Here is a 26,450-nt window from a genome sequence, read left to right on the forward strand (position 1 = left end):
CCTCTTGTTCAGCTGTGTACATCATAAAATGTTATCCAGAGACATGCGTGGCTTCATGCAGCTGCAGTCTTCTGCTTTTATCTGTAACTTTTACTGAAAGTAAGACTGAGTGACAGATGCCAGAAACCTTTAATTAACATCTTTATTTTGAACGGACAGACATCTCTCAGAGCTTTCCGCTCTGTTAGCTTCCATCGGATCATTAGTCGAAACAGCACTATGGAAGAAGATTGGGGTTGTCTAAATCAGGTTGCAACACTTCAGTTTGGGGTGACTGGCTATTGCATGATTTTGGGATTTTTACTAATGTCACTTCAGCTGTTTATGTCTGGGAACAAAGCAGTTCAGTCATCCCTTGACACATAAATACACACTAGGAACACTTCACTCAAACCTTTGCACATTTATACGCACAAACATTTAAAAGCTTGCCTATCAGTGCAGTGAAATGGATCATCAAAAGAGGGATTAGAGGAGTTTAGGACTCAGTAGTGCAGAATGTTCACTAAACAAACGTAAACACTGGATTTAGTCTATTTGATATCGCTTAGAATTCTCTTGTGGTCAAATGTGCAAGAATTTAAAAAAAGAAAAGGAAACAGGTCTCAGCAGTCATATGCTGTGATAAGCTGCACACAGAGTGCTGCAGACTACAGTCATTTGATTCGTTTTTTGACCTGAGAGTCAGACAGCCTCTCAGTGATTCTGTCAGTGTATCTGCTGCTTGTCTCTTCCTCTTGTCAACACATGCCTTTGGACAGAAACTGAACAACAACAAAACACAACTGTTGGAGTCGACAGATAAGCAGTGAATTTACATTCTGATCATCTGTTTTCACATGAGAACATGAGAAAAACACCACTGTTGACTTTATGAGCTGTTTAAAGAAGTAAAGACAACAAAAGTCATTTCTTTTTAAGCTGGTACCAAGAATTATTTCAACCAATAAACATTTATACTTCTTTTTTACAGTAGTTAGCAACTTTTCTTTCCTCGGTGTCCATAGCGAACTGACTGGGAACCAAGTGCTGTCGTGCTCTGGAGGGTCAGTGTTGGAGGTGCATTTATTCATGACTTTCAGAGGCTTTTTGTGCTTGGGCCCAGAGAGAGTGGACAGAGTCTGTTCACTCCACAAGTTGAATGATTCATCTTGAAGCAAACTTTGACTTTAGTTCTTGCCTGGTTACGAGGATGTTTTTTTCTTTTTAGATTTTAGAAGTACTTTAAAAGGTTTTAACTACACTTTCCTCCATGATAAAACTTTCTACTCAAGACCTGATTCAGATTGTAAATGACTTCATGGAAACGTTAGCGGTTTGTCAATAGAAGTAAATACACATCATAGAGGTCGTTGTGTGGTTTTCATTAAAGGGTGTTTTTTTTTACTTCTCTGGATTAAGGAAAGCCACACCACGTCCTATTGCCAGTGCCACTTAACAAAATCTCAGCAGCACGTTGGCCACAATTACAGGGCTTTGGGAAGAAACCCGTGCCTCAAACTGGCACTAAGAATGCATTAAATATGACTAAGGGTGGAAATTATAAAATGTTTAATAGGGCATGCACTTTTTTTCTGGTAAAAGCCAGTGTGGCACGCCAAAGTGAAAGATGTTTTATCAGAACAGGCACTTTGATGCGTGCGGTTTTCTTGGACTGTGAATTGTAGCAGCTGTCTTTTAGTTACAGGATGAATAGGAGCAGAGCTGGATCGCAGCGTGTCAGCTTAAGAAATGGCTTCACACCTGGATGCTACTGATGTAGCAGAAGGCTACCAGTAGGGGGCGGTATTGAACTTGAGCTGATGACTTGCAGAGGTGAAGGAAAGAAAGACATAAGTATGTGGAGTTTCTTTATTTTTTACATCTGATATTTTTTATATTAAACGTGCTTTGTATTAAATCTGGGCAGCAGGACTCATCTGAAGAGTTTCTCAGCAATATTTATAAATATGCATGAAATATCAGACTTTTATAAATCTATTAACTGATTTATTTAGACCTGAACCGAAGGACTAAACATCAGAATGACACTGCCTGCTTCTTGAGATTAAACTTGGCATTCCAAGGAATTACTGTGTTTATAAAATGCGAACTTTGATGATATTTTTGTGAGCTTTGTTGAGCCCATTTCACCAGTTCAGGTTTGTGCTCCTGCCTTTCCGAATGAGCCTTTTTACAATAAACATTTTATCGATTGGTTAAACTGGAGGTCAAAGGAGAGGATGATTTTGAAGAGTGTGAAGTGGGCAGTGAGTTCATAGGCAGTGAGTTTCTCAGTTGTAAACTGTGATTCACCTTGCAGCTCAGTCTCAGTGATACTTCTGACTCAAATGCATCTCATGCAACCTCGAGCCAATCCCATCTTTGCGGCACCTGGTAAATGAAAGCAGCTGTGAGGACTGTAGGGAATACAGCGAAGAATGAACACTAGCAAAGCACATTTCTACACCAGCAGGGTTTTAGATCAGGGCCCTAAAAAGAAAAAGCTTAGTGATATCCACAGTGTCCCCCCCCCCCCCCGATCTTCAGTGAATGCTGCAATTTTTCCAGCCCGTGACCCCCTCGAGATAATATCATAGGCCTGGTGGTTTTCTTTGGCACAGCTAGCCCAGCAAGACATGAGCCTCAACCTACTGGGAGCAGTGGTCATCTTTATCTGAGGAAGTCACACAATACAGCGCAAAAATGTAAACTCGAAGATCTGCTGCAGCTGAACTTTCATAGAAGAGATATGTCCTTCTGAAGAGGCATTAAAAAAAGTTTTAGAGGAACTTTCATTATTTTCTTATTCTTTACAGGTTGCTTTAGCACAGAGTGTCCACTGTGAGGAAATACATAGTTTTCATACATTTCCAAAGATGTGTTTTATTAGAATTCAAGAAGACATAACAGCTCAGTTTGTCTTTCATGGCGATGTAGCAATGACTGTGTTGACTTCAGAGAACAATGAGAAGAAACTCCACCTTTATTTATACTTGAAGAGGTTAGAAGGTAAGAACCATTTCCAGGGTTTGCTTGAAATTAATTTTAATGATGCTATTAGTCATTCCTATGCTCGGGGTGTCTTGTAGTCAGTGTAGTTAGTCCATGATGAAGTAAATAAGTTAAAAATAAGTATTTGATAAAATAGTGTCTCTTCTCTCGTCGCCTTAATGGTAATGTAATAATTTATGAGCTTTTTATTTCATGGTGTTAGAGGAGATGGTCTTGGTTTTGGGGAATGTGGCCCCACTTCTTCTATAAACATCAGGAAGCTCTCAGTACACTGCAATAAAATACCGAACCACTAACTACAGCCTCCAAAATTAGCATGCAGTTGGATCAGCACGTCTTTGTTAGAGGGCTAAATAAAACTAAACACAGTGACTCTGCTGCCGGGCTAATATGAAAGTAAGCCGTAGTAAATTAGATGTATTTTGTTTTCAGGATGTACGTTGTTTCAGTTTCCACCAATGAATATCTCAAATTTTACTCAGTAACAGCTCCACAACTGTAAGAAAAGCCTTGGACAAGAGGATTGGGTGAAATACTGAGTGACATTTGAAAAACCTCTGGCAAAACAAGTATTTGTACTTTGGTCAAAATGGCAGACATGTGTCTGGACTCTCTGTTTGAGGCAGGATGAGGAGGTTGGTCTTTTGTGAGGGGCTCAGAGCCGTCACTTCTCCATATTGAAAGATCTAGTTTAGGTGACTCAGGCAACTGAGTAGGATGTCCTCTGGGTGACTTAGGCATGAGGTGCTTTGCCTATGCCCTACCAGCAAGAGGGGAGAACTTGGTGGTAAAAATTCTCAGTGTAATTCTACCAAATTTGATGAAAAGGAAATAAAAATCAAGCATATTAGATGCGTCTGTGCAGCTCAGTGCCTTTTCCTTTTTTTATATATTCAACTCATCACTTTAGCATATTGTGATTGGCATTTTTAACATTTTATGGATAAAATAATTAAAGGCATATATTTTTTAAACCAAGAACAAGATATGATTGACATACGCTGCTGTTATCTTTTGTTGTGCAACACTGAGCTAAGTGATTGTCTCATCTAACTCCTTGAATACATCCAAAGATGAGATTTTACCATCAACTCAATGATTTTTATTTTATCATATCATTTCTGGTGTAAATTCAGTGATGTTAAAATTGACGTATAATTGGTTTATCTCTAAGAGAAGTGTGTGCTGCATAACTGACACAGTTAGGTATCTACCATATGGTGAAATCGTCTCATGAGAGACCACATGGGTTCAACCCTGAGCGCTGCCCTTTGACTGAGGGAAGAAGTTGGGCTGCAGACACACCGCTATGTTCCAGGCATCTGATCTCATTTTGGAAAAAACACACACACTCATCCCCACCACAGAGGCGCAGAAGAAACCTCTGTGATCTGATGTTCACGGGATGGCGTTGATCTTTAAACGCTTCCCTACTTTAAAGCTCTTGTTTCAGTGTCTGGTACCTCTGCTGGAGGTTCAGTCTGGTGACGGTTTGATAGATGGGTTAAAGTGCAATGGAAAAATATATCACCAACCCCCCATCTAGGTTAAAGTAGGTTTGTAACCTCTGTTTCAGCCACCATATTCAGCTCAGTAGTCATTAGGTTTAAAAATCTGAGATAACTTTTGTGGCTGGTTTACGTGGCAGTTTTGGATTAAGTTTAGTTTAGTACAGGGGTCCCCAATCCCAGTCCACGAGGGCCGGTGTCCCTGCAGGTTTTAGATGTGTCCTTGATCCATCACAGCTGATTTAAATGGATAAATTACCTTCTCAACATGTCTTCAGTTCTCCAGAGGCCTGGTAATGAACTAATCATGTGATTCAGGTGTGTTGACCCAGGGTGAGATCTAAAACCTGCAGGGACACCGGCCCTCGTGGACTGGGGTTGGGGACCCCTGGTTTAGTATGAACGCTATCATAGAGATTTTGGAGTTTGTTTTATCTACTGTGTTTTCAAATACTCTCCATTGCAAAAGGAAAATATATACAGTGTTTAATATTTATATACCTAAAATGTAATTAAAGCTCCATTTCTGTGTGCAGCCCATCCAAAGTCTCGCTCATTAAAACTGCCATCCTGATGGAGAAATAAGGACTATGTGGTATGTTACTGAGCCAGGGGAGACATTCAGTATTCCACTGCTGCTTTGTGTATTTTCTTCCTGACCCATTGAAGTTCCACATTCCTGCTCTCTTATTGGGCAGAAAGACTAGGGAGAATGATGAGCGTGACAGTGACCCCGCTCAAACCCCTGCTCAAGCTGCCACAGGTGTGTGGCCTGGGGATGGAGAGGGGTCGTCAGTGCTCAGTTCTGACCTTGACTTCAGGTCAAGTTGCCTGGTTGTTTTTCTGCATCGAGACTGCTGTTTTCCACGGTCCATATATTACAGGCTAAATGAACTGTAGCAAAAGGTGGGCACTCTCTCTTACCCCAGGACCCAGACCCATTAATTTAAGCTCTTGTGATGTAGGTCCCATATAAAAATTGGTAAGGATCACAAATTAGGTCTCTAGCTGTACTGCTTCAAAGAAGGATCGGTGTAATAAACTGATTATAAATTACGTTTCACTGTGTAATAAAATTGTATTAATGTTAAAGGTGACATCTCACTGCCAACAGAGAGTTCGCTGTTTTCAGTCCGAACATTTCCAGATGTTGTAAACCGAGAGGGAAATGGTATAATTAGCTGGTTAGACGCTGGCACTGTGACGTGAGCAAGATTTGCTAGTAAAGGGGAAAAAAGCTCTAATAAAGCAATTTTCTCTGCATTCGTAGTCGTCAGTCTGTACAGTAACTCTCCTCTTTTTATGAACGTGGAGAAAGTTTACAAGGTGCCAACTTCCAAGTGAATGTTCCCCCTTAATTTTTTCCATAGTCTTCAGTTTTCAGTCCAAGATTCCTTCTGCTGGCATGGCAAGTAAAACACCCAGTGTCATCAGGTATAAAACTTTGCTCCGAGCATGATCTCTGCTGACAATGTTCCATATGAACTAAATTTAATAGTAATGCAGTGAATCCGCATCCGTGTCCTTAAACTGTGGTGTAAACTGAATAATCTGTTACACATTTATCTGTTTATTCTCAATTTTAACATCTCCTCATTATGTGGAATCTCTGCTGCTTCAGTTATGATACGCTGGACTGTCAGCGCCTGTATCTGACCCTGGTCATTATGGGTAGTTTGGGAACTGCAGGGAAAGATTTTATCTTGTGTCGTTGATGACAGATTTGGCAGCACGTTTAACGATTGGGAATGAAATGGAAAGCAGTGAGCTTATGTGGAAGTGTTCAGGATGTTTTGCATGAACAGGACAAATCCTTACTCTGGTTCATGTTGAAGTAGGTTTGCAGGTAAGAGTGAATGAGGGCAACATGTTACTGCCTCATATTTCCATTTGTTCCGCTTAATTAATCGCTGTTTATAGTTTGATTCTCTTCTGGATATATTCTACCTTTTCTTTTCTTTTTTTCTTCTTTTTTTCCCTATTTTCCTTCAAGTTGGTACCAAGAAACAAACTGAAGGATGGAAAAAGGGCACCGAGTTTACCACAGCGATTTTCTTGTAGTTCCAGGCCCTTCAGTACTTTTGACATGTCCAAGTTTATTCGCGCACGACATTTAAAACACAATAGAACAACATGAAAAGGAAGTGAGAGTCTCTCATGCTCAAAGAAGCATAACCCTGTTTTATCTTAGACACCATTTCAGTACATCCTTTTCATTTAGCATGATCTATCCTTTGTTCTTCTTTCTCAGAGGTTTCACTTTAGTTCACATGTAAATAATAATAAGGAGATTAAAAGCGAGGAATAAACATTTCATCAGTGCTTTGTCGTATTTTTCCCCTGTCAGATGTGAATGAATGTGAGGAGACCAATGGAGGCTGTGAAGCTCTCTGCTGTAACACCATTGGAAGTTTCTACTGCAGGTGTCCTCCTGGACAGAAACTGAACGAAGATGGAAAAACATGTCAAGGTCAGTGTGGTGTTTAATTTCAAAAATGGCGCTCTGGGAATTTGACACATTTTAAGTGCATTAATGGCACATAAATTATCATAATTACAGGGCATCCACACAGGAAATGATGAAGGTTACCTAGGCAACTGTAGCCTGAAAAGTACACTAGTATCCAAGTGTCAGCAACAAAGTGATATGTAACAATGTGTGGATGCCCCTTAACAGATTCAGTCTCTTAAAACAGTTATATGATGGCCTCTGTGGGTCTGGAGAGTAAGGGAATGACCAGAGGCCACAAGAAGTCAGTTACATTCAGGGACATCAGGCAAGAGAAATGACTGCTGGTGGCCCAAAGTGGGCAAGTTAAATGGTTTGAAGTTAAATGTCAAGGCAACTGATTGAACTAAATGACAGTGAAGGATACTATTGCAAAGTTACCTGGGGTAGGTGACAAAGACTTTCCCTTTAATGTCTGTATGGGCTACAATTGGTCTTGTGACCTAAAGGTTGGTGGTTTTAGCTCCAGGCAGGAGGATAGAAGAAGTAGTGAACTTCTTCCAACGGGATGCCCTTGAGCAAGCTTTTTAACCCTGGAAGTTATTTATTTTTATAGCGGCAAATCACAACAACAGTTGCCTCAAGGCACTATTAGCAAGAAGTTGGCAACGATGGGGAGGAGGAAACTTCTAAAAGAATCGGGTTCAGAAAAGAGCTGTGCTCTCAGTAACACTTCATCTCATAAACAAACATTATGAAAAATATGAAAATAAAAAATGAGATTATTTATGATGGAAACATTGAGGTTCTGATTGTCATATGGTTGGTTTTCTGATACAAATATTCTCAAAATAATCAGCTGTGAAGCTGTTTTTTTCTTTTTTAACTTGTAGTTGTCTCTGTGTAGATAACGCCTAAAAGCACGAGTTACTCTGACATTACAAATGATCCCTTGTAAAGGGAACATTCGTTGCCATTTATTAGTTTAATACTACTTGGAAATGTCACCTCATACCAAAACAATCTGTCAATTTGAGTGAACCACAGTACCAGCTATTTTTACATTGCACATCATAGATAATAAAATTATCTTGACATCTGCTCTTCATGACTCAGTGTCTGTTAAATAGAAAACTGTAGCTATCTATCATGAAGCCCAGTATCTCTGCCCTGTATTTCATCAAAACTGATATTTTCCCATGAGATTTGTTTTTACTTCATGATAGTTTGATGTTTCTGGTTAGGAAATCTCTGCAAGGGCTTTAATCAGAATAATGAATCCTGTGTGTACCAGCCAAGCCCAGAGGAGAGACGCTGGAGTGCTCGGTGCTACGGCTGCAGGAGGAACCAGAGAGAGATCTGATCCAGGTCACGGTTATTAGGAGAGCTGATGTGAACGTTGTCACAGCTGGCTTGTCTTTGCCACCGGTGTGTACTGGAGAAAAACAGCTACCCTCAGCATTAATGCCCTAATTGTCTGTAACTGACAGGAGTATTAACAGAGGTAAAAGAAACTGGCTAGAAGCTTTCAATGTTCGATGCTTTAGATATTGAAGCTAGAGTTGTGTGTGTCTCGCACTGTCTGTGGAAAGTGATCTGCTTTTCATTTCGATGACAGCCCGAAGCTCAGAGGGCTGCAGAGGCGCAGGAGTCCAGATGAGAGACAAATCAATTCAGTTAGCTTTTCACATGCACTGTATATGAAAGAGAGACATAACTTGTTGGTAGGAACAGACTTGCCTTAAGGCTCTATTCTTTCTAATGGCCTAAAGGAGGCGAGTCACAAGTCTCATTTAATATACTAGGATATCATTTAATAAATTATAGTAGACAAAAATAGATAATAAACCAGGGTATGATTCATAACCCAGATATAAACATGCAGGATTATTTCTTTCTCCAGCAAATCCAACACCCACTCATGACGTCTGTTTTTTAACAGAAGAAGATGGTAACTGCCAAAATGCAAAGTTCGAAGCAGTGGATGGCATCAGAGTATCAATGTCCATCTGTTATTTACAGTCTATGGCCCTCAAGAATAAATCACTCTGGGTAGGATTGTAAACCAGCCCGTTAGTGCATTGGGGAACCTCGTTTTAAACAGTTAGCAAAATGCTCAAATTTCTTTTTATTTATTTGTTAGGACTCTGCAGGACTGACACAAACAGTGCTGAGAGAGCCAACAGTAACAGTTGTCATGTTGAGTCTTGAGCCGTAGTGTCAACACGTTAGCCGTCATGTCAAATTAACTTTTTAGCTCGGACCATTACAAACTGGAAGAGTAATACTTAGCACACGCCAGAATAATCCCAAACTAAAATCAGCAGGTACTAGATGTCCACGCTAACCCAGAGAACAGAGCGCTTACTGTAAAGATGATTTTTAAAGGAAAACACCTTGGTGTTGCCAAGTTTCTCTTTGCTGGTACTCGATCCATATTTCCTTTTTACTCTGGTGAGTTGTTTTCACAGGCTTTGGGCTTATTATGCATACTCCTTACTTAATCAGGCTTATTTTCTTTTCTGGCTGGCTTCATTGTCCCAGTGATTCTAATATTTGTTTAGCATAAATGTACAATGTTGCAAACTTCTTAGATGCTTGCACAAAGACTTTAAGGATAAATTATTAAAAAGAGGAGTTATAAAAGTCATAAAAGAAGCCTCTTCGTATCATTTCTCTTCCAATGGGTGATGGGATTCTGATCATAAGGATGATTTTGCACTTTTTCTTTACAGCACTGTTGGGGTCGTGCTGCGGTGTTTGTATGTGTTGGCATCAGATGAGAGAGAACACAATGGATCTGCTATTGAATAGCCAGTGAGATGCATTCCTTTCTCAGATGTTTGGATTGAAAATACCGAATTTGACTTCTGGCACTCGTCAAATCTGACGTTCCTTTGGTGACAGACTTTTTTGATACATGTCAGTATCAAAAGAAAAATATATTAGTCAGCACATCCTCTAGACGATTCACATTCCTTCTCCAACACCTGACTTATGAGCGCTCATAAATCCTTTTTACACACACAATATTCTTTGAAGAAATGTAAAAACACAGTGGCTGAGTGAGCAATATGAGGCAAAGAAATCAATCACTCCTGGCTTGTGAAATACAGATTTTTTTTTCTAAATCTATCTATGTAGTTAATGTAGTACTGGATGTGCTCCTTATAGTGAAATGTGGGGACAAGTGGGAAAGAGTGGGAAAGAGAAAAAGGAGGGAGAGGAGGATCTATGGTGTGATGGACATCGAGGTTTGGGAGGGTGAAGTAGAGAGAGGGAGATGGAGGGAGGGGGAAAGAAAATTCAGGAGACAGAGTGAAAAAGAAGTACTTACCATGTTATTTCAGACCAGTCTTTACTGGAGCATGGTCGTCCATTGCCAGCCAACAAACAAACTTATTAGCCTTAACAAAAATGTTGACAGTAGATCTTTTGCAACAGATCTTTGGGCATTTCTAAAATCTTTTTTTCCCCTTTTGTTTTAAATAGTTTTTGATTTATTAAACCTAAGCCATGGCTTTGTCACCAGGAAGCTGGATTTTTATTTTGGTGGTCATTGTAGCAGTGGTGTCTTTGACTTCTGCTGCAAACTATCCATACAGTCACTATAGAAGGATTTGCTATAGGCCACACTGTTACCATGGATACCGTGGCTACAACTTTGGCTACCTGGCTGCAGGTAAGTGATCATTTCTGAGCCAAAATACAAATGAAGCAGTGGCAGCAGCTCTAATGCTGATTTTGGAATAAAATTTTAAAGAAATGCGAAGGTTACTTATTTAGCAGCGCCGATATTTAAATTGCACACCTTTGTGTTATTTTACAATATGAACGTTTTGTATCATATTACAGAAAATTCAACAATTTGCATTTCTCTTTTAAATCTTTAAGCACATTTCTTTTTACAGAGGGCTAAATGGACATGTAGGGAGTTTACAGTAGCAGGAGGAGTTAATCCATCTGACTGATAATGTGTCTGCTCTGTCTGGCAGCGTTCAGCTAATTTTTCTCTCTGATAAATGCTTCACTTTTATCAGCACATGAAAAAATGAGCTTCATTGACTATTGCGGTGAGGGATAATCCCTATGGTCCCTTATGTAATTCTTGGTGGTGAGTCAAGACTGTTCAAAAATATTTGTTCTAATGTCCAAATTAAAAAAAAAAAATCATCTATCCTAAATGGATCCTAAGTAATTTTCCTTGAAGACAACACCGTGCTGTAGGTAGCTACAGGCAGAGAATTAATACACCCTGTTTAAAAGCCAAGTGCTGTTGAGGCTTTGGCTGGAGATCGAGGAGGATTATGTTCTGGATGTGGAAAGCAGGCTGGAGTTGATCCGCTGCCTGTGTGCTGCAGTCGGCACAGGAACAGGAGTTCCACAGTGTTGGTCCCGTTTCATGCAAAACCAAACCAGAGGACGACATGCAGCATGGACGGAAAAATGAAAGTAGGGGCTCTGCCAGCTTTTCTGAGTAAAATGAAGCTAAAGTGGGCAGCAGAGAGCAAGAAAACGAAACTTGAGAACCATTTTTCAGCTCCGGGCACTATAACGGAGGATGTTGCGGGATATTACGGAGAGTGGATAAGTTCAGCTGAAGGATATTGCTATAATTCAGCTTCTTGGGCTGGTTTTCATAAGAACCATTAAGCATGAATATCTTAGTCCCTTTATGCTCATATCATTCATTTATGTCCTTATTCTAATCATATGCTTCTTTTTATTATCCTTTTTTGTTATCATAATAACCACTGAGATTTCATAATTTACAACACAGCTTTCCACCATCGTGTGCTATAACGTCAGGTGACAGACTTTGGGTTCTGATTTATGTGTCACGAGTCTATACTGTGGAAACTTGAATACAGTGTTTGCGTGAAGCTCAGATTTGGATTGTGAGGGTGCCACACTGCCTGTATCCCACACAGTGTGACACGAGCACATGGAGACCAAATTTTGATTTAGAGATTGATATCCGTACTTACTCTTTTCACAGACCACAAAATGTACTATCTCAGCTGCCATGATCAATATTTTTACATATTGTACTAAAAGACTTTGTGCACGTCTATTGTGAAAGGGTTTACTGGCTCACACAATCTCAGAGATTCATAACCCAGCTCAGCACATCCCCTCAGGTCTATTAAAAGCTGTAGTTCTGTCAGCTTTTAGCTACAGCTGTTTTGTTTTTTTGGCCCGCATTATTCGTTTTCAGACGCAACAGCCAGCTGTTTTTGGTAAAAAATAAAAAAAAAAGAAATGAAAGAAAGAAAGAAAGAAAAAGCTCTGATAAACCCACAGTAGTTGTAAATGGGGAACATACTGAAGCGTTTAGCATTTACAGATATCCCTTAGGAGTACGTGAGAACCAAAACACAACACAGAGTGAATTTTGAACTTGAATTCACCAGATGAGCTAAAATAAACAGTCTGTTTAACCCAAAACCATCATCTTTTCCTCTAACCAAGTACTACTGTGTCCTAAATCTCGCCAAATTTGTTATCCACCCGTCCGCCGTTCATCCATCCATTCATCCATCCTCTACTAATCCCAGTCAGACATAAGTCTGGCATTTTAACTTAAAAATTAATGATGCAGCAGGACCATAATTGTGTCACTGTATACATGAGTTTATATTCAGATCCTTCTTTTAGTTTAAGTGCACTTGAAGAATAATTAATCCTCATCCATCATCTCGTTTTCAGTCTATTATCTAATTTTTATTCTTCCATCCACCCAATGCATAGTTCTTGCCCCATTTACATTTCCCATGAAAGAAGTTGCAACTTAAACAGCTTCCCAGTCCATCAAAGGGTTTGTGCATATATTCTGCTTATGTTGACATCAAAGGCCATTTTAAACTTTGCAAATTACCCTATTTGGCACATCTAACAACTGTGGGAGTCAATGCAAAGCAAAGCCATATATAGAGGCGTTTGCATTTATGCATCAATGTCCACATTTTTCTTTTCACCTAGAGAATGAAAGTGTCTATTTTTAATGTGACGGAGAGTTTGCACCATGATGAATGTTGATTAGTTATTTCTAGATTTTATTTACATTTAACTGTTTACAATGTCTCTTGAAGACCAGATGTGTGGTCTGTGAAACGAGGCAGTCAGTTATGTGAAATAAATGAAATTAAACTAATATTTACGTTCAGTAAATTAAAATAATCAGCTAGTTTAGGGAAACTTTCAGAAAACTCTTTCCAAAGGAATTCCAGTGAATTCTTGAAATAGTTCCTTGCTGGATGGCCGCCTGAGGCCAGGACTGTTCGGAACAATGCATTTCTCAACCAGACATTTAACTTGGCGCTGAATAATAGTATTTAATGATGTGTTGGCTGTTTTTACAGGCATCATCCGGCAGCCAAAAAACATTCACACTCACCTTCTTAATGTGTCACATCACTTGTTGCAGTCGACAACCTTTCCAGTAACTCCACTGTGATGATTCTAGTAATATTAAAGCAAAAGGGTGACTTGTCACCAGCCTGGGGGTTGACTTAGCGTCCAGCAGAACCCCAAACAGACCTCATAATTCAGGACTCACAGGGGGGGTCTGCTGTGAAACACACCAAACAATTTATTTGCCTGTGACTCCTAAAATAAGAAGTGTTTAAGAATGTGGTTTGTTTCATTAGAAATCTGGTCACACTGTGAGTGATCGTGTTTCTCTCACCGCTGCTTCCGCCTTCTTTTGTTTGCTTACCATCCACATGCTTGGCTGAGAGGAATGTGTATGTTTTGCATCCTCCACTTTAACTTTCCATATGTTTTTCCACCTGAGGGGCTTTGACAAGAAGCGCAGGAATTTCAATTTGGTTCTAAATGTGCGGTAGTTGTTACCACATGGTGGGATTTGTTTTATTTGAGCTGCAACACGCTTGTAAAATACTTTTCCTTCTCATCCATCACCTCGTCCTCGCCTCCTGGGGTACATCTTTACCCTAAAACCCGTATTAACTTCCTCTCTCAGCTTGGCATCTCATCTGGTTTTAGTCTGGTAACCATTCGTTTTCTCCCATAATGAGAAGATTTATTTAAATTGCACTCATTTCTGTCTTTTGTCCCGCTTCAGTATTTCACTTGTATCCCTCCTTCCATGCAGATATTGATGAATGCCAGGTCCACAATGGAGGTTGCCAACACAGATGCATTAACACCAGGGGCTCCTACTATTGCGAATGTCACCCGGGCTCCCGGCTTCACGTGGATGGCCGCACCTGCCTCGGTGAGTGATTTTGTTGCTGGTTTGCTGCAGATGAATAACAGAAATAGCATTGTAGGGTTACAGCACCATATATGTGCTGTAATCATAATATGTATGTCAATGAAAGTGCAAAAAGGTCTAAAAACATCATTTATAAAAGTTTAAACACAGTAACATGACGATAATGATGATGGGGAAGGTCTTTATTTAATCCCATTAGAGGCAGAATGTGAAGACGTCTAAAGGCACTTTGTAATCTAACCTCATGTAGTTCAATACTCACACAAACAATGAGACAGTGGTTTGGAGGAACTGAGCTACTGGAAGCTTCTTTGAGTCTTTGAGTGTTATTTTTTTCTTTTGGTCATTATTTCATTGAAGTTTAGCCACATATGGTTTTTGACATGGGTACTTAATCATCTAAACCACATTAGTTATGTTTCAGACGACCCCTTTGGTTCTGACAAAAAGCCCCATTGTGGTGCGGTTCAAATAACATTTGGTGGTGAAGCCAGATTTAGTCGGTTCATGAAGTTTTTCCTTTAACTGGATATCTTGTACAAAAGCCATTTTTAAGCTCTCCTGTGAGAGAATCAGACCCAACGTCCCATCCTGGAGAAAGCTTGTAGTATGGTTGCATCCATTGTTATTATTGTTTAACTTCTTGGGCCTTTATTTATTCATGTCCACTTAAAATCAATTTTCATTGTAAGTACAGTACAGTAAAAACTATTAAAATGTAAGGTTAACCTTTACATGCTTTGGTTTGAAAATGAGATGAGTTTGTCCACCACACAAACTACGCAACATCAACCTCAAACTACGGCAACAAACAGTTAAATTCTGTGTATCTCTGGGATGCAGAGGGCTAATGTGCTGGTTTACTTCTCAGTTACTTCTCAAACCCCAAAAGATATTCAGGCTATAATCACATAGGACAAAGAAAAGCAGCAGATTCTCACAACTGAGTATCATGATGTAGCTCCATCCCACTGCTTTTCTGTGTACAAGAGCTCTATTTAAAGAAGTTGTTTGAATTTGTCCTGCAGAGCTTCTGCTGTCTCTGCTGCATCAGTTCAGTGTTTTTAATGATTTTGTTGCTCTTGCTTTGCGTGACTGGATAAAATAGCTTAAGGCCACTAATAAGTGCATCCTACCATTTTACTGTGTAACCAACATTGCCGATATTGACCATATGGATCTACTTCAGCTCCTCCGGACATCAAGTAGTATTTAGCATTAAACTGTAATAGCAGTTAACCAAAGTGACTTCCTTTCTTTATATGTTTTACACAGCCTCAGTGCTCAGAAAGAAAAGAAAATGGACATTTTGCTCTTTGCAGCTAGTTCATGTTTATGTTCGTGGCATCGCAAAATGAAATAAAGTTATTTAGATGTGACAAAGTCAGAGAAAATAAAGAAGACCTGAATCCATATATTCTTCAAGTACTTAAAAAAACTGAGTGATGCAGGGATTACAATAAGTTAGAATGCTATTATGGGTCATTTTTTCCCGAACGCTCACCTGAGCTTGATTCCTGCCGCCTGTGTGGCGACTGTCATATGACCTGTGCACTGTTTACTCAGTACCTGTGCATTTTTCCTCTAATATCAGATATTTGTGGTTTAGAAGAAAAAAACATCTAATAGACAAAAAAATATAAGCGTGCCACTGGCTTCTACGTCAGGAATGCACACAGAGTGTCCTGGATGACATTCAGAGGAAAAATCATTATGTGTTTTTTGGCTTCGTAAAGTAGTTATTTAATTTTCTTATAGAGCACATCTGTCCCTGAGAGGCTTTTATGTGACAGCTGTTGCATTAAGCAATGACTGATTACGCCAACAGTTCACAAGTGGACTGACTCCAGGCAAATGCTGCTTTTCTGGGATGCTTCATATCCGTCTGTTAAAACTGCGAATTGTGTCCATGTTCAAAAATACATTTGGTGCTGAAATCTCACTGTCCATTACAAGCGAGTAAACGATTATGTCAGTTTCAACTATGTGCCAAACAGCATGAAAACATACATACTGGAGGATAAAGGACCACACATAGCAATCAACAAGTCAGTCTCCCTCTCTGTGCTCATCTCATCCAGCTCTTGATCAGCCAGCAGAGGTTAGACGTATCCCACACACTTAGCGTGAAGCTGCATAATATTTGAGCTGGAAAGCACTCTGTGGTTTGACATGTGCTTGGGATGGGTGGGTCTTGACTCTGGTCTGTGAGCATGAAAAACAGCCTTTTGAGAACACCGGGCTGTTTGGGCTTCAACCTGTTTTTTTTTGCTTTTTTTCTGTGAGGAGATCCAGATTGATCTGTTGCTACAGGGAGAGGAGACTCAGACAAGGAAGCGCATTGAGCTCACACCGCTCTCTGCCTCTTCACCATATGCTTGCTGTCCACCGCAGGCGCGCTGCCATTCAAGTTCCTCTGTGTTTTTTGGCGTTTCTGCTGTGATAGATCTCTCATTGCTCAAAGCATAGCGGCTCACCGAGGTGTTCTCTGAGTGTAGGAATGTCAGGAGTGTGACTGCTCTGAGAAATTTAAGATTTCTGTTGGTGTGAAACATCAGTCACAAAGACTAACACGACAAATCAGGGTGGATTGATTAGCTTCTGAAAGATGCTGGATTTTTTTCAGTGTTGTCCTTTTATCGTATCACATCTTTCTTTCTCTTGCCTTTTTAGCTGTCCTTTCATGTGCCGTTAGCAACGGAGGATGCGAGCACTACTGTGTGCAGCAGTCTGTTGCTCATTTTCGCTGCCGCTGCAAACTGAACTACGCGCTGTCGGAGGATGGCAAGCATTGTAAATGTGAGTGCCCATGTTTCTGAACTCTGTTGTAGGAAGCACTAAAATCACACGTTCATATGACACACTGCAAAAAAATGAAAAGCCCTAGAGGAATAATAATTTGATGGATGATGTAGAAAAGCACGCCAATGAAACTGAGCACTTTGGATGATTATGAAGGTGTGATCCTGCAGGTTTGATCGTAACATTAAAAACACATTGCCTCAGCATCTGCTGCCAATTATAATTATCTTACAGGATGTCTGAGCTGGAATATGACTAACTATCTTTCATGGGATAAGATATTTAATTGGAATGAGTCACAGCAGTCTTTGTTGTTTTTGTTTCTCAAATTGTGTTTTGATGGCCTTGCTCGTTTTAATCACTCCGATCTCTGAGGCCGTTAAGTCAAATATGCTTCTCAGAGGGTGGAAAATTATACATATATGTATTTTAAATTGCTGTCTTCTAGATGCTTTTACTTTGTAATTGTTGGCTGCAAACAGCTTCCTCTAATTTTTGCAGGAAGGTTCTTATCCAAACTGGACAGGCTTACACAAGTTAAACACACACACACACACATACAGCTATGAAGAGCAAAGAGCTGGAGGTGCTGGGTGGATGTAAACCCCCTCCCTCCACTTGCTATACTCTGCTTTAAGATGCAAAACATACAGTTTTCCCCTCTGCTGTGTTTGAAGCTTTCCTCACTTTACTGTCAGCGTGCGAGTTTATGTGTATGAGCGTGAGCTTTTTTGTGTTACAGTACAGGATCCCTGCGCCGATCAGAACGGAGGCTGTATGCACGAGTGTCGAGCTGATGGTGGCAAGGCCCACTGTGACTGTAAAGTTGGCTACACCCTTGCTGCTGATGGGAAAACTTGTGAAGGTAAACTGACCAGTAGTGAGTAAACTAGTAAAGTGAGTGGCAAGTGAAACTAGTTTGCTAACAAATATTCATACATTCGCAAGGAAAATGTTCCCTGATGGTAAAATTGCTCCATCAACTGACGTTTTCAAGGTCGAGCATCATACATCATGTAGCTCTAAAAGTTTAAAAGAAAAGAAAATAATTAGCTTTAAAGAACAACAGCCAATAAATGAGGAGCAGAAGAAGCAGAATTTGGATACCATCAGTGTTGGGCAACAATGACTTTAAAGTGTGCAAAAATAACTGGAATAATCTTTAAGCGCTGACGGAGATGGAATAATTCACTCTGTTTTTTTCAATGCATTTTCCTCCAGATATTGATGAGTGTGAGACAGAAGAGGCCAACTGTGCTCACGGCTGCCATAACACTCTGGGCTCTTACGTCTGTGTTTGCAACGCTGCCTATGAGCTGGGATCTGATGGAAAGCAGTGTTACAGTCAGTTTAAATCCTCATGCCTGCATATAGTTACACGAGTGGATTGCAGCACCTTTAATTTCTGTTTATAAAACATGTCGTGTTATTAACACACGTCGGTTATTTTATTGTGTACTGAAGGAATTGAGATGGAAATTGTGAACAGCTGTGAGAACAGCAACGGTGGATGTTCGCATCACTGCCAACATTCAACCAGCGGACCTGTGTGCACCTGTAACCATGGTTACACGCTAGATGAAGACCTTAAAACCTGCATTGGTAAGAGAGTGTGATGCACTCACATAAACTTAACAATACTTAGTTGTTTACTAAATTAAGGGAGATAAACAATAATGTATTGAGCGCATATGAAATTATTAGTGTATGTTATAATTTATTCCTTTATTAGTAACTGGTTTATTTAAAAACAAACAAACACCTGTTTTACCAACTTATCAGAATTTGCAAAGCAGCAAAGAAACTACAAAACTTTGGAGTTCCACTTTGGTGATTTTGACAGTTTCACAGTGACTCGTTTTTGTTTGTCGCTCAGTGTCTGTGTCTCTGTGCCGTCTGTTTTAGGGGTTCTGTCCTTCTTGTTTTTGGCAGACATTTTTTTGTGTTGTTATTAAATTAAAGTGCAAATATCAATTACGCCACACCTTTCAAAAGTGGACTTATTGGGCATGCATAAATGTCAATCCTTGAACTCATTTGTTAGTCCTTTAGTTTTAGTTTAATTATTAAAATGCCTAATGAATTTATTAGACAACTATCCGATGTAGGTTACCTTCTTTAAGTTAACAATATTTTTTTATGTTTCTAATAAATAAGAATACAATTTATAATTTTAAACATGATTTTTGACAGATTTCTAAAATGTTTGTTTGTTTGGGGTTTTTTGTTCTAATGACAGGTGGCCTAAATTTGTTATTCCAACAGTTTTATTAAACTTATATATTTAATTTATTATTAAACATTTATCTATTAAGCTGTTGAGACCTAAACCAACAAATACTCATCTTCCTGTGTATTTTGAGCAGTAATGTTAAACTTTAAGTCTACTGGAGTAATCCTAGAAAATATACAAACTGCATGAAGGTCGTTGTTTAGCTTTAGTTTCTTTTTTTTTTGGAGACACGTTTTTAAATGACGTCAGTCAACATAACCGCATTGTGAATTGGCCTTTTTGTGATTTATGGCAATGCTGTGAATTAAACTGAATTAAAACTAATCCAGTCAGTTTGCTGCACCAGAGAAAATGTGGAGAAGGTGTGTGATAACTGTAATTGCAGACAAGCGTAAATAGTCATTTTTGCATTTACTGGAGACGACGGCGCAGTCGGCGTAGAAGTTCACATACAATAAAACTAGAAAACAAGAGAAAGCGAGACACTTTATACAACTCGAAAATATATATTTTTAGTCCTCTAATAAAAGAAAAATGTCCTTGTGGTCAGGAGGTGGAAGAGTATTTTTGGAAAACAGGTCTTTGCTCATACAAGCCAGAGTTTGCAAAGAAAATGAGCAAATTCGCTTGTAATTTTAGCCTTAATTGGCTGTTAAACCCACACAGTTTAAATTACCTCATAAATTTTCCCTCATGGAGCAGGGAAGCATATCACTACAGTTGGATCATAATTTTTGTCTTGCTGCTTGTTGTGCTTGGCAGATGTTGACGAGTGTGGAGAGGAGATCTCCTGTTGTGAGCAGGATTGCACCAACTACCCCGGGGGTTATGAATGCTACTGCTCTGCAGGATACAGACTCAACTCAGACGGGTGTAGCTGCGATGGTAATGTTTTACCTTCAGTCCAAGCGTGGACGGCACTTACATTTAAATGAGACGCAATGTTTAATCCTGCTGAATTCAAAAGGAAAGTTTCGGTTTGACACGCACAATGTTGCCTTTGTTTTAGTGAGGAAAAACAGTGGCCGCTGTAAGTTTTTCCTTCTGACGCATTTGATTCTGTGGTGCGTCTGTGTTGTTTAGATGTAGATGAGTGTCTGGCCGCTAACGGTGGTTGCGATCACACATGCCAGAACAGCGCCGGTTCCTTCCAGTGTTACTGCCGCCGGGGTTTCCGTTTGGATGAGGACCGGCATTCTTGCATCCGTGAGTATCAGCAATCGTGTAAGAGCGTGGGCGAACGGGAATCGCACCAGAAACATTCCAGTGGAAAATCCTGGCAAACTGACACTTGTTGTGCAGTAAAGTCATTTAGACAAAAAGTTTAAAAAGAGGATATGAAGAATGGAAATGTCAAGCTAGGCTAGGACTAGTGTAATCTACAATGAGATGCAAGGAAATCCAACTGTATTTGGCATAGGTGTAGTATTTAAACAAACATTAATGAGCCAGCTTCAAATTTGATGTCAAAACTGGAAGAATCAGTGGGATACTGGTATTGCCAGAAAATTAGAGCGGCAGTAGCATTGTCCTATTTAGTGTTTAGTGTGAGAAAACCAAATCAAGCAAATCAAGCTCAGATGCTATCCTGGCAGATCAGCTGATCTCACTGCCAGCCCACATCAGCTGATGGCTCAGCTGATAGCCTTCTATGCATCCAACTGGCAAATCTCACATGGACTGCAGTGTTGCACTTCTACCAGTGATTTTCCAACCTACAAGAACCCAGCTCTTCCTTTTCATGCTGTTTGTGTGTCGAGGTGAACAGAGACAGAAATAACAGCATTCCTTTGAACCACCATTGTGTTTTACAGACACATGGTATAGTAGCTGTACCAATGATAAGTAGCACCTTTTAAAGTAATAACATTATACTAATAGCATGATACTGACATCAGTGAAACTAACCAACCAATTTCCATGTGTTCCAGCTTTTCCTTTCCTTTTTTTAACATATCATTACATTCACTCCAAGTAAACGCTCAGATTGGCTAAAGCGCACTTGGAATTGTCAAAGGATTTATTTCCATATGCAGTAATGGATCCCTGTGGAGTTAACTATAAACAGAGACTATGTTTTGTAATCCTGTGGCCTGACAAACATGCTGAATGCATTTACTTTGTTATAAAAGATTTGCAAAGTTTTGCATCTGCATTGTGTACGTCCAAGTTCACCAGCAGCTGATTTTATTCCTCTCGAGCAATTCTGCACACCTTAACCTCTGGTCAGTTGAATATCAAATAGTCTGTAACATATGCTCACCGGCCACTTTGTTAGGCACACCTTTTAAAGTGATTGTTGAACAGGTTCTAGAGGATTTTCTGAAGTTTAAATAATGAGTATGAGTAACAAAGGTGATTTAAGTGACTTTGAATGTGACACAGACTGAGATTTTCCCACACAGGAGAAAATATCCTGTCTTTCTTGTGATGGTGATGTAGGGAATGCCAAAGGTCAGAGGGGAATGGCCAGACTGCTTTGAGCTGTTGGGAAGGCAACAGTAACTCAAATAACCACTTGCTATGACCAAGGTACACTGAAGAATATCTGTGAATGCACAACACGTTGAACTTTAAAGCATCAGAAGAACACCTTGGCTGCCATTCTTGTCAGCTAAGAACAGGAAACTGAGGCACAATACACTTGGACGACTGGATAAACTTGACATGGTTTGATGAGTCTTGATTTCTGCTGCAACTTTCAGCTGGCAGAGTCCAACAACATGAAAGCACACTTTGGGTTCCTCAGTACCAAATGAGCATCTTCTAAATTCCACAGCCTACCTGAGTATTGTTGCTGACCGTGTCCATCCCTTTGTGACGACAGTGTAATCATCTTCTGATAATTGTTTCGATAATAGCATAGCATAGCATAGCATAGCATAGCATCTTTATTTATAACGCACTTTACATCCAACAATGTTGACCAAAGTGCTACAAATATAAAACAGAGAGGAAACAGTTTAAATTACATATAAAATATCTTAAAATTAAAAATAATATAATTAATAAGAAATGTATTAAGAGACATCAACAAGTCCTGCTGTGCTAAAAGCCAAGGTAAATAAATATGTTTTAAGACGTGATTTAAAAACAGATAAGGAAGGTGCCTGTCTAACATGTAAAGCCAACTCATTCCACAATTTTGGTGCTGCCACAGCAAACGCCCGATCCCCTCTGAGCTTACGATTAGTCCTGGGCACGCTCAGGAGGAGCTGGTCTGCCGACCTGAGGGACCGGGAAGGTATGTATGGATGAAGAAGCTCAGAGAGGTACACAGGGGCAGCATTGGACAAACATTTAAAAACAAATAAAAGCAGCTTAAAATGGATCCTAAAATGCACGGGCAGCCAATGAAGTGAATATAAAACTGGGGTGATATGCTCGTATCTACGAGTGCCAGTTAAAAGGCGTGCAGCAGCATTCTGGACTAACTGCAGTCGAAAAACAGAAGATCGACTCACCCCAAAATAAAGAGAATTACAGTAATCCAGCCGAACGGTTACAAAAGCGTGGATTACTGTTTCAAATTGCTGTCTTGTAAGAAAGTGCTTAATTTTGGCCAGTTGCCTCAGATGAAAGAAACTAGACCTTACATCCAACCCAATCTGGCTTTCAAGCTTAAGCTCAGGATCCATTTTAAAACCCAGATTAACAATCTCTGGTTTACAGAATGATTTCAGGGATTGCAAATCAACACACGGAACAGCAGTGGAGGCAGGTCTGAACACCATTACTTCAGTTTTAGAATCATTAAAACAAAGAAAGTTTAGCGCCAACCACGACTTGATGTCCTCCAGACATGTTTGTAAACGATTTACAGACGACCCATCTTTCTTTTTAAGAGGAACATAAATCTGGCAGTCATCTGCATAACAGTGAAACGAGAGTCTGTGTTTTCTAAAAATTGAGCCCAATGGAAGTAAATAAAGTGAAAACAGGATAGGGCCCAGAATGGAACCCTGTGGCACTCCATGAGACAACGGAGCACGGGAGGACTCACAGTTTCCTAAGCGAACTGAAAAAGTTCGGTTTGTTAAGTAAGACCTGAACCATTTCAGAGCCACACCTGTTATACCGACACACTGCTCCAAACGTGAGATTAAAATTTCATGGTCTACAGTGTCAAATGCAGCAGTTAAATCGAGTAAAATAAGAATGACACTTTCACCAGAATCACATGATAAAAGTATATCATTAAAAATTCTTAAAAGTGCTGATTCAGGCATATGCATTGCTTTAAAACCAGATTGAAAAATCTCCTGAACATTTTGTGCATTCAAGTATGAGATCAATTGGTCATATACAATTTTTTCCAAGACTTTAGATAAAAAGGGCAGCTTAGATATTGGTCTAAAGTTCTCAACAGCGTTTGTATCTAGCCCAGGTTTCTTAAGAAGTGGTTGCACAATTGCATCTTTGAAATTCTTTGGAACCATACCTGAAGTAAGGCTGCTATTTAAAATGGTTAAAATAGTTGGACCTATGGTAGAAAAAACTTCTTTCAGAAAAAGGGGAGGGATAGGATCATAAGGTGAGCCTACAGGCTTTAAATGATCCACCACCTCCTGTAGAGAGTACTCCTGCAAGAGTAACCGACTCAAACTGTTGAAAGACAGCTGAGCAAATTGGAAGATCAGAGGGGTCAGATGTGGGCAAAATAATCTGCGCCCTAGCCGAGGCTACCTTGTTTATAAAGAAGTGCAGAAACCTTTCACACATTTCAAGTGAAGGCTCAAAACTAAGAGGGAGGGCTTAAAATAGTCTCGATTGACTTAAACAATATGTGTGGTTTCTGATGATTCACCATAATAATGTTTGCAAAGTGTTTCCGCTTTGCTTCTTTTATTGTAAGCTGATATAAGGCCCAGCACTCTCTTAAACTTTGTAAAGAGACCTGTAAGTTATCTTTTTTCCATCTCCGCTCAGCCCTACGACATTCACGCCTCGCAGCACGGGTTTCATCGTTCAACCAGGGTTCAAGCTTTGTCTTAGGATGCTTAATTTTTAGAGGGGCAACAATATCCAAGACAGTCTGACAAGTGGTATGAAACCAAAAACTGAGTTCCTCTACGTATTGGAGTGTCTCAGGAATGGAGAACTGATTATAGTAGGTGGAGAACCGTGCTGCCGTGGAAGAATTTAACAAACGAGATGTCTTTATGGATCATGCAAACAAGAATAGGACCATTTATTTCAAATAAACTACACAGAGTAGCTTTAAAAAGCCATCAGTTCTTACAATGAATAATCTGCATCACTACTGCCCTCTTCATTTGATTTACATAGCATACAATCGTGTCATCATGTACAATATTACTCAGTTGCCACATGAATAAAAATGAAAGATTCTTATAGTTATCTTTTTTTATACATACAATATATTTAAATGCAATGATATAAAACACATGATGTTGGTATATTTTGTATAATATTTTTTTTTCTCACTGTAGCACTTGAAGATGCAGTCGAGGCCCTGTCCAGCGGAGGCTCTATTGAGCTGCCACTCATTCGCCCCCAGCTCACCTTGCTGCAGGACTACAGCCAACCCCTGGAGCGCTTTGACGACTATGAAGATGACGAAGGGGAGCTGAGGGCTGAGAGTAACCTAGCGGAAAAATTTGGTGAGTTTCATCTCAAACCGCTGTTGATTTATTATCATTAACAGTAAACCTGCATCTGATTATATGGCTCCTGTGAAGCTGTCTAACAGACTTACTCAGTGATGGCAGGAACACATCACACGATGGGGGCAAATTATTTTGCTTCATGCTTCCAGAATGTTTGTACATCCTAATTAACTACCACAATGCCAGGCACGTTGAGGGTTATATAGTCTAGCAGCTGCTCTGAGTCTGAAGCAGGAAGTCAGAGGTTCTGCTTTTTGTCGCTCAAACGTGACAAAAAAAAAAAACGTGCTGAACAAGCGATTTAATGTAACTGAAAGCTGAAGAGTAACACCTGCTAATATTTAAATGTATGATCTTTCAGTCCTAGTGCAATGCTTTCATTTATTACATTTGTGGTTTGGAGTTAGTGTACCAATAGAAATGTTTCTGAGGGTTAAATATCATGGAAAACACACAAAAAACATATTTTTATTAAAATGAGATTAAGCATAACTTGCACACTTAAAGTTGATTCTTGTGTTTTCAGTGTGCTTGGATGACACTTTTGGCAGCGACTGTAGTTTGACGTGCGACGACTGTTCTAATGGAGGAAAATGCAATCTGTGGAAAAATGGCTGCGATTGCCCCGACGGGTGGACGGGCATTATCTGCAACCAGAGTGAGGACTGAGCCCACAAACAAACACTGACCCTCCTCACACACACTGTCACGGGCCAGGCTGCACAGCCATGACAAAAAGCGAGATGCACACAAATGCTGCTTAAAACTGTTGTGTGTAGTTAACATGATCAATGGTGTAAATGAGTGCATGGGTGAGGAAATGGTGTATGCAAAAAAATCCAACCGCACACCAAAGAACCAACCAAGCTAAGAAGGGTATCTTACAGTAACTGAGCTTTGAGGGCTTTTATAGAGCACTGGCATGCTGGGCCCAGGTGTTGCCAGTGTCACTGATGGGAAACGAGCCACACCAATCCTGCAATGTCTCCAGATGAGACGTGCCACACACAGGCCGAAAGGAAGGCAGGGTAGAGTGGGTCATCACAACAAAAACACCCATGGAAACCTGTCAACCTTGACTGTTTAAGCTGTAATGGATCCTTTTTTATCTTTCATCCCCACAGCGTGCGCTGAGGGACATTTTGGCAAAAACTGCTCCTTCTCCTGCAAGTGTAAAAATGGTGCCAGCTGTGACCCCGTCAACGGAAACTGCCGCTGTCCTCCTGGTGTGAGTGGAGACTTGTGCCAGGACGGTGAGACGCTTCTCTTTGTGTCTTCACTTAATGCAGGTTTTCCTGCTAAGATAAAATCTAATTATTTTAAAGGCACACTAGATATCTTGCATTTACAGAGAAGTATTTTTTTTGGTTCAGGTTGTCCTAAAGGCTTCTATGGGAAGCAGTGCAACAAGAAGTGTAATTGTGCCAATAATGGACGGTGCCACCGCACCTACGGAGCGTGCCTGTGTGACGCCGGACTCTACGGACGCTTCTGTCATCTCAGTGAGTCCCACCGCTTACGCGTCAACAGCTTCTCATGCCGAGCTACAAATTACAAAAGGTCAGGCCTGCTGCTACTTTCACTGTGACTTAAG

The 26,450-nt window shown here is 40.0% G+C and overlaps 1 protein-coding gene across 3 annotated transcripts in view; it reads left to right on the forward strand.

The window, feature by feature from the left end:
* The window catches only part of megf6b (multiple EGF-like-domains 6b), a 62,911-nt gene that overhangs the window by 23,777 nt on the left and 12,684 nt on the right, over window positions 1-26,450 (forward strand). For 2 of the 3 annotated variants that reach the window (XM_086292655.1, XM_086292653.1), the window contains exons 5-16: window positions 6,850-6,972; window positions 14,069-14,191; window positions 16,865-16,990; window positions 17,736-17,858; window positions 18,215-18,337; window positions 18,458-18,595; window positions 19,989-20,111; window positions 20,310-20,432; window positions 24,680-24,850; window positions 25,383-25,514; window positions 25,981-26,109; window positions 26,230-26,358. In XM_086292655.1, coding sequence (XP_086148781.1) covers window positions 6,850-6,972; window positions 14,069-14,191; window positions 16,865-16,990; window positions 17,736-17,858; window positions 18,215-18,337; window positions 18,458-18,595; window positions 19,989-20,111; window positions 20,310-20,432; window positions 24,680-24,850; window positions 25,383-25,514; window positions 25,981-26,109; window positions 26,230-26,358 — 1,563 coding nt within the window. Of the gene's footprint in view, window positions 1-6,849; window positions 6,973-10,311; window positions 10,634-14,068; window positions 14,192-16,864; window positions 16,991-17,735; window positions 17,859-18,214; window positions 18,338-18,457; window positions 18,596-19,988; window positions 20,112-20,309; window positions 20,433-24,679; window positions 24,851-25,382; window positions 25,515-25,980; window positions 26,110-26,229; window positions 26,359-26,450 lie in introns of those variants that run through there. The other variant, XM_086292656.1, reaches the window with a different exon arrangement.

Source organism: Aulonocara sp. 'chitande type north' Nkhata Bay, linkage group LG5, assembly GCF_057382095.1.
Source record: "Aulonocara sp. 'chitande type north' Nkhata Bay isolate Kocher_YH1m ecotype deep benthic linkage group LG5, A_spYH_male_GT1.1, whole genome shotgun sequence".
Classification (NCBI taxonomy): Eukaryota; Metazoa; Chordata; class Actinopteri; order Cichliformes; family Cichlidae; genus Aulonocara; species Aulonocara sp. 'chitande type north' Nkhata Bay.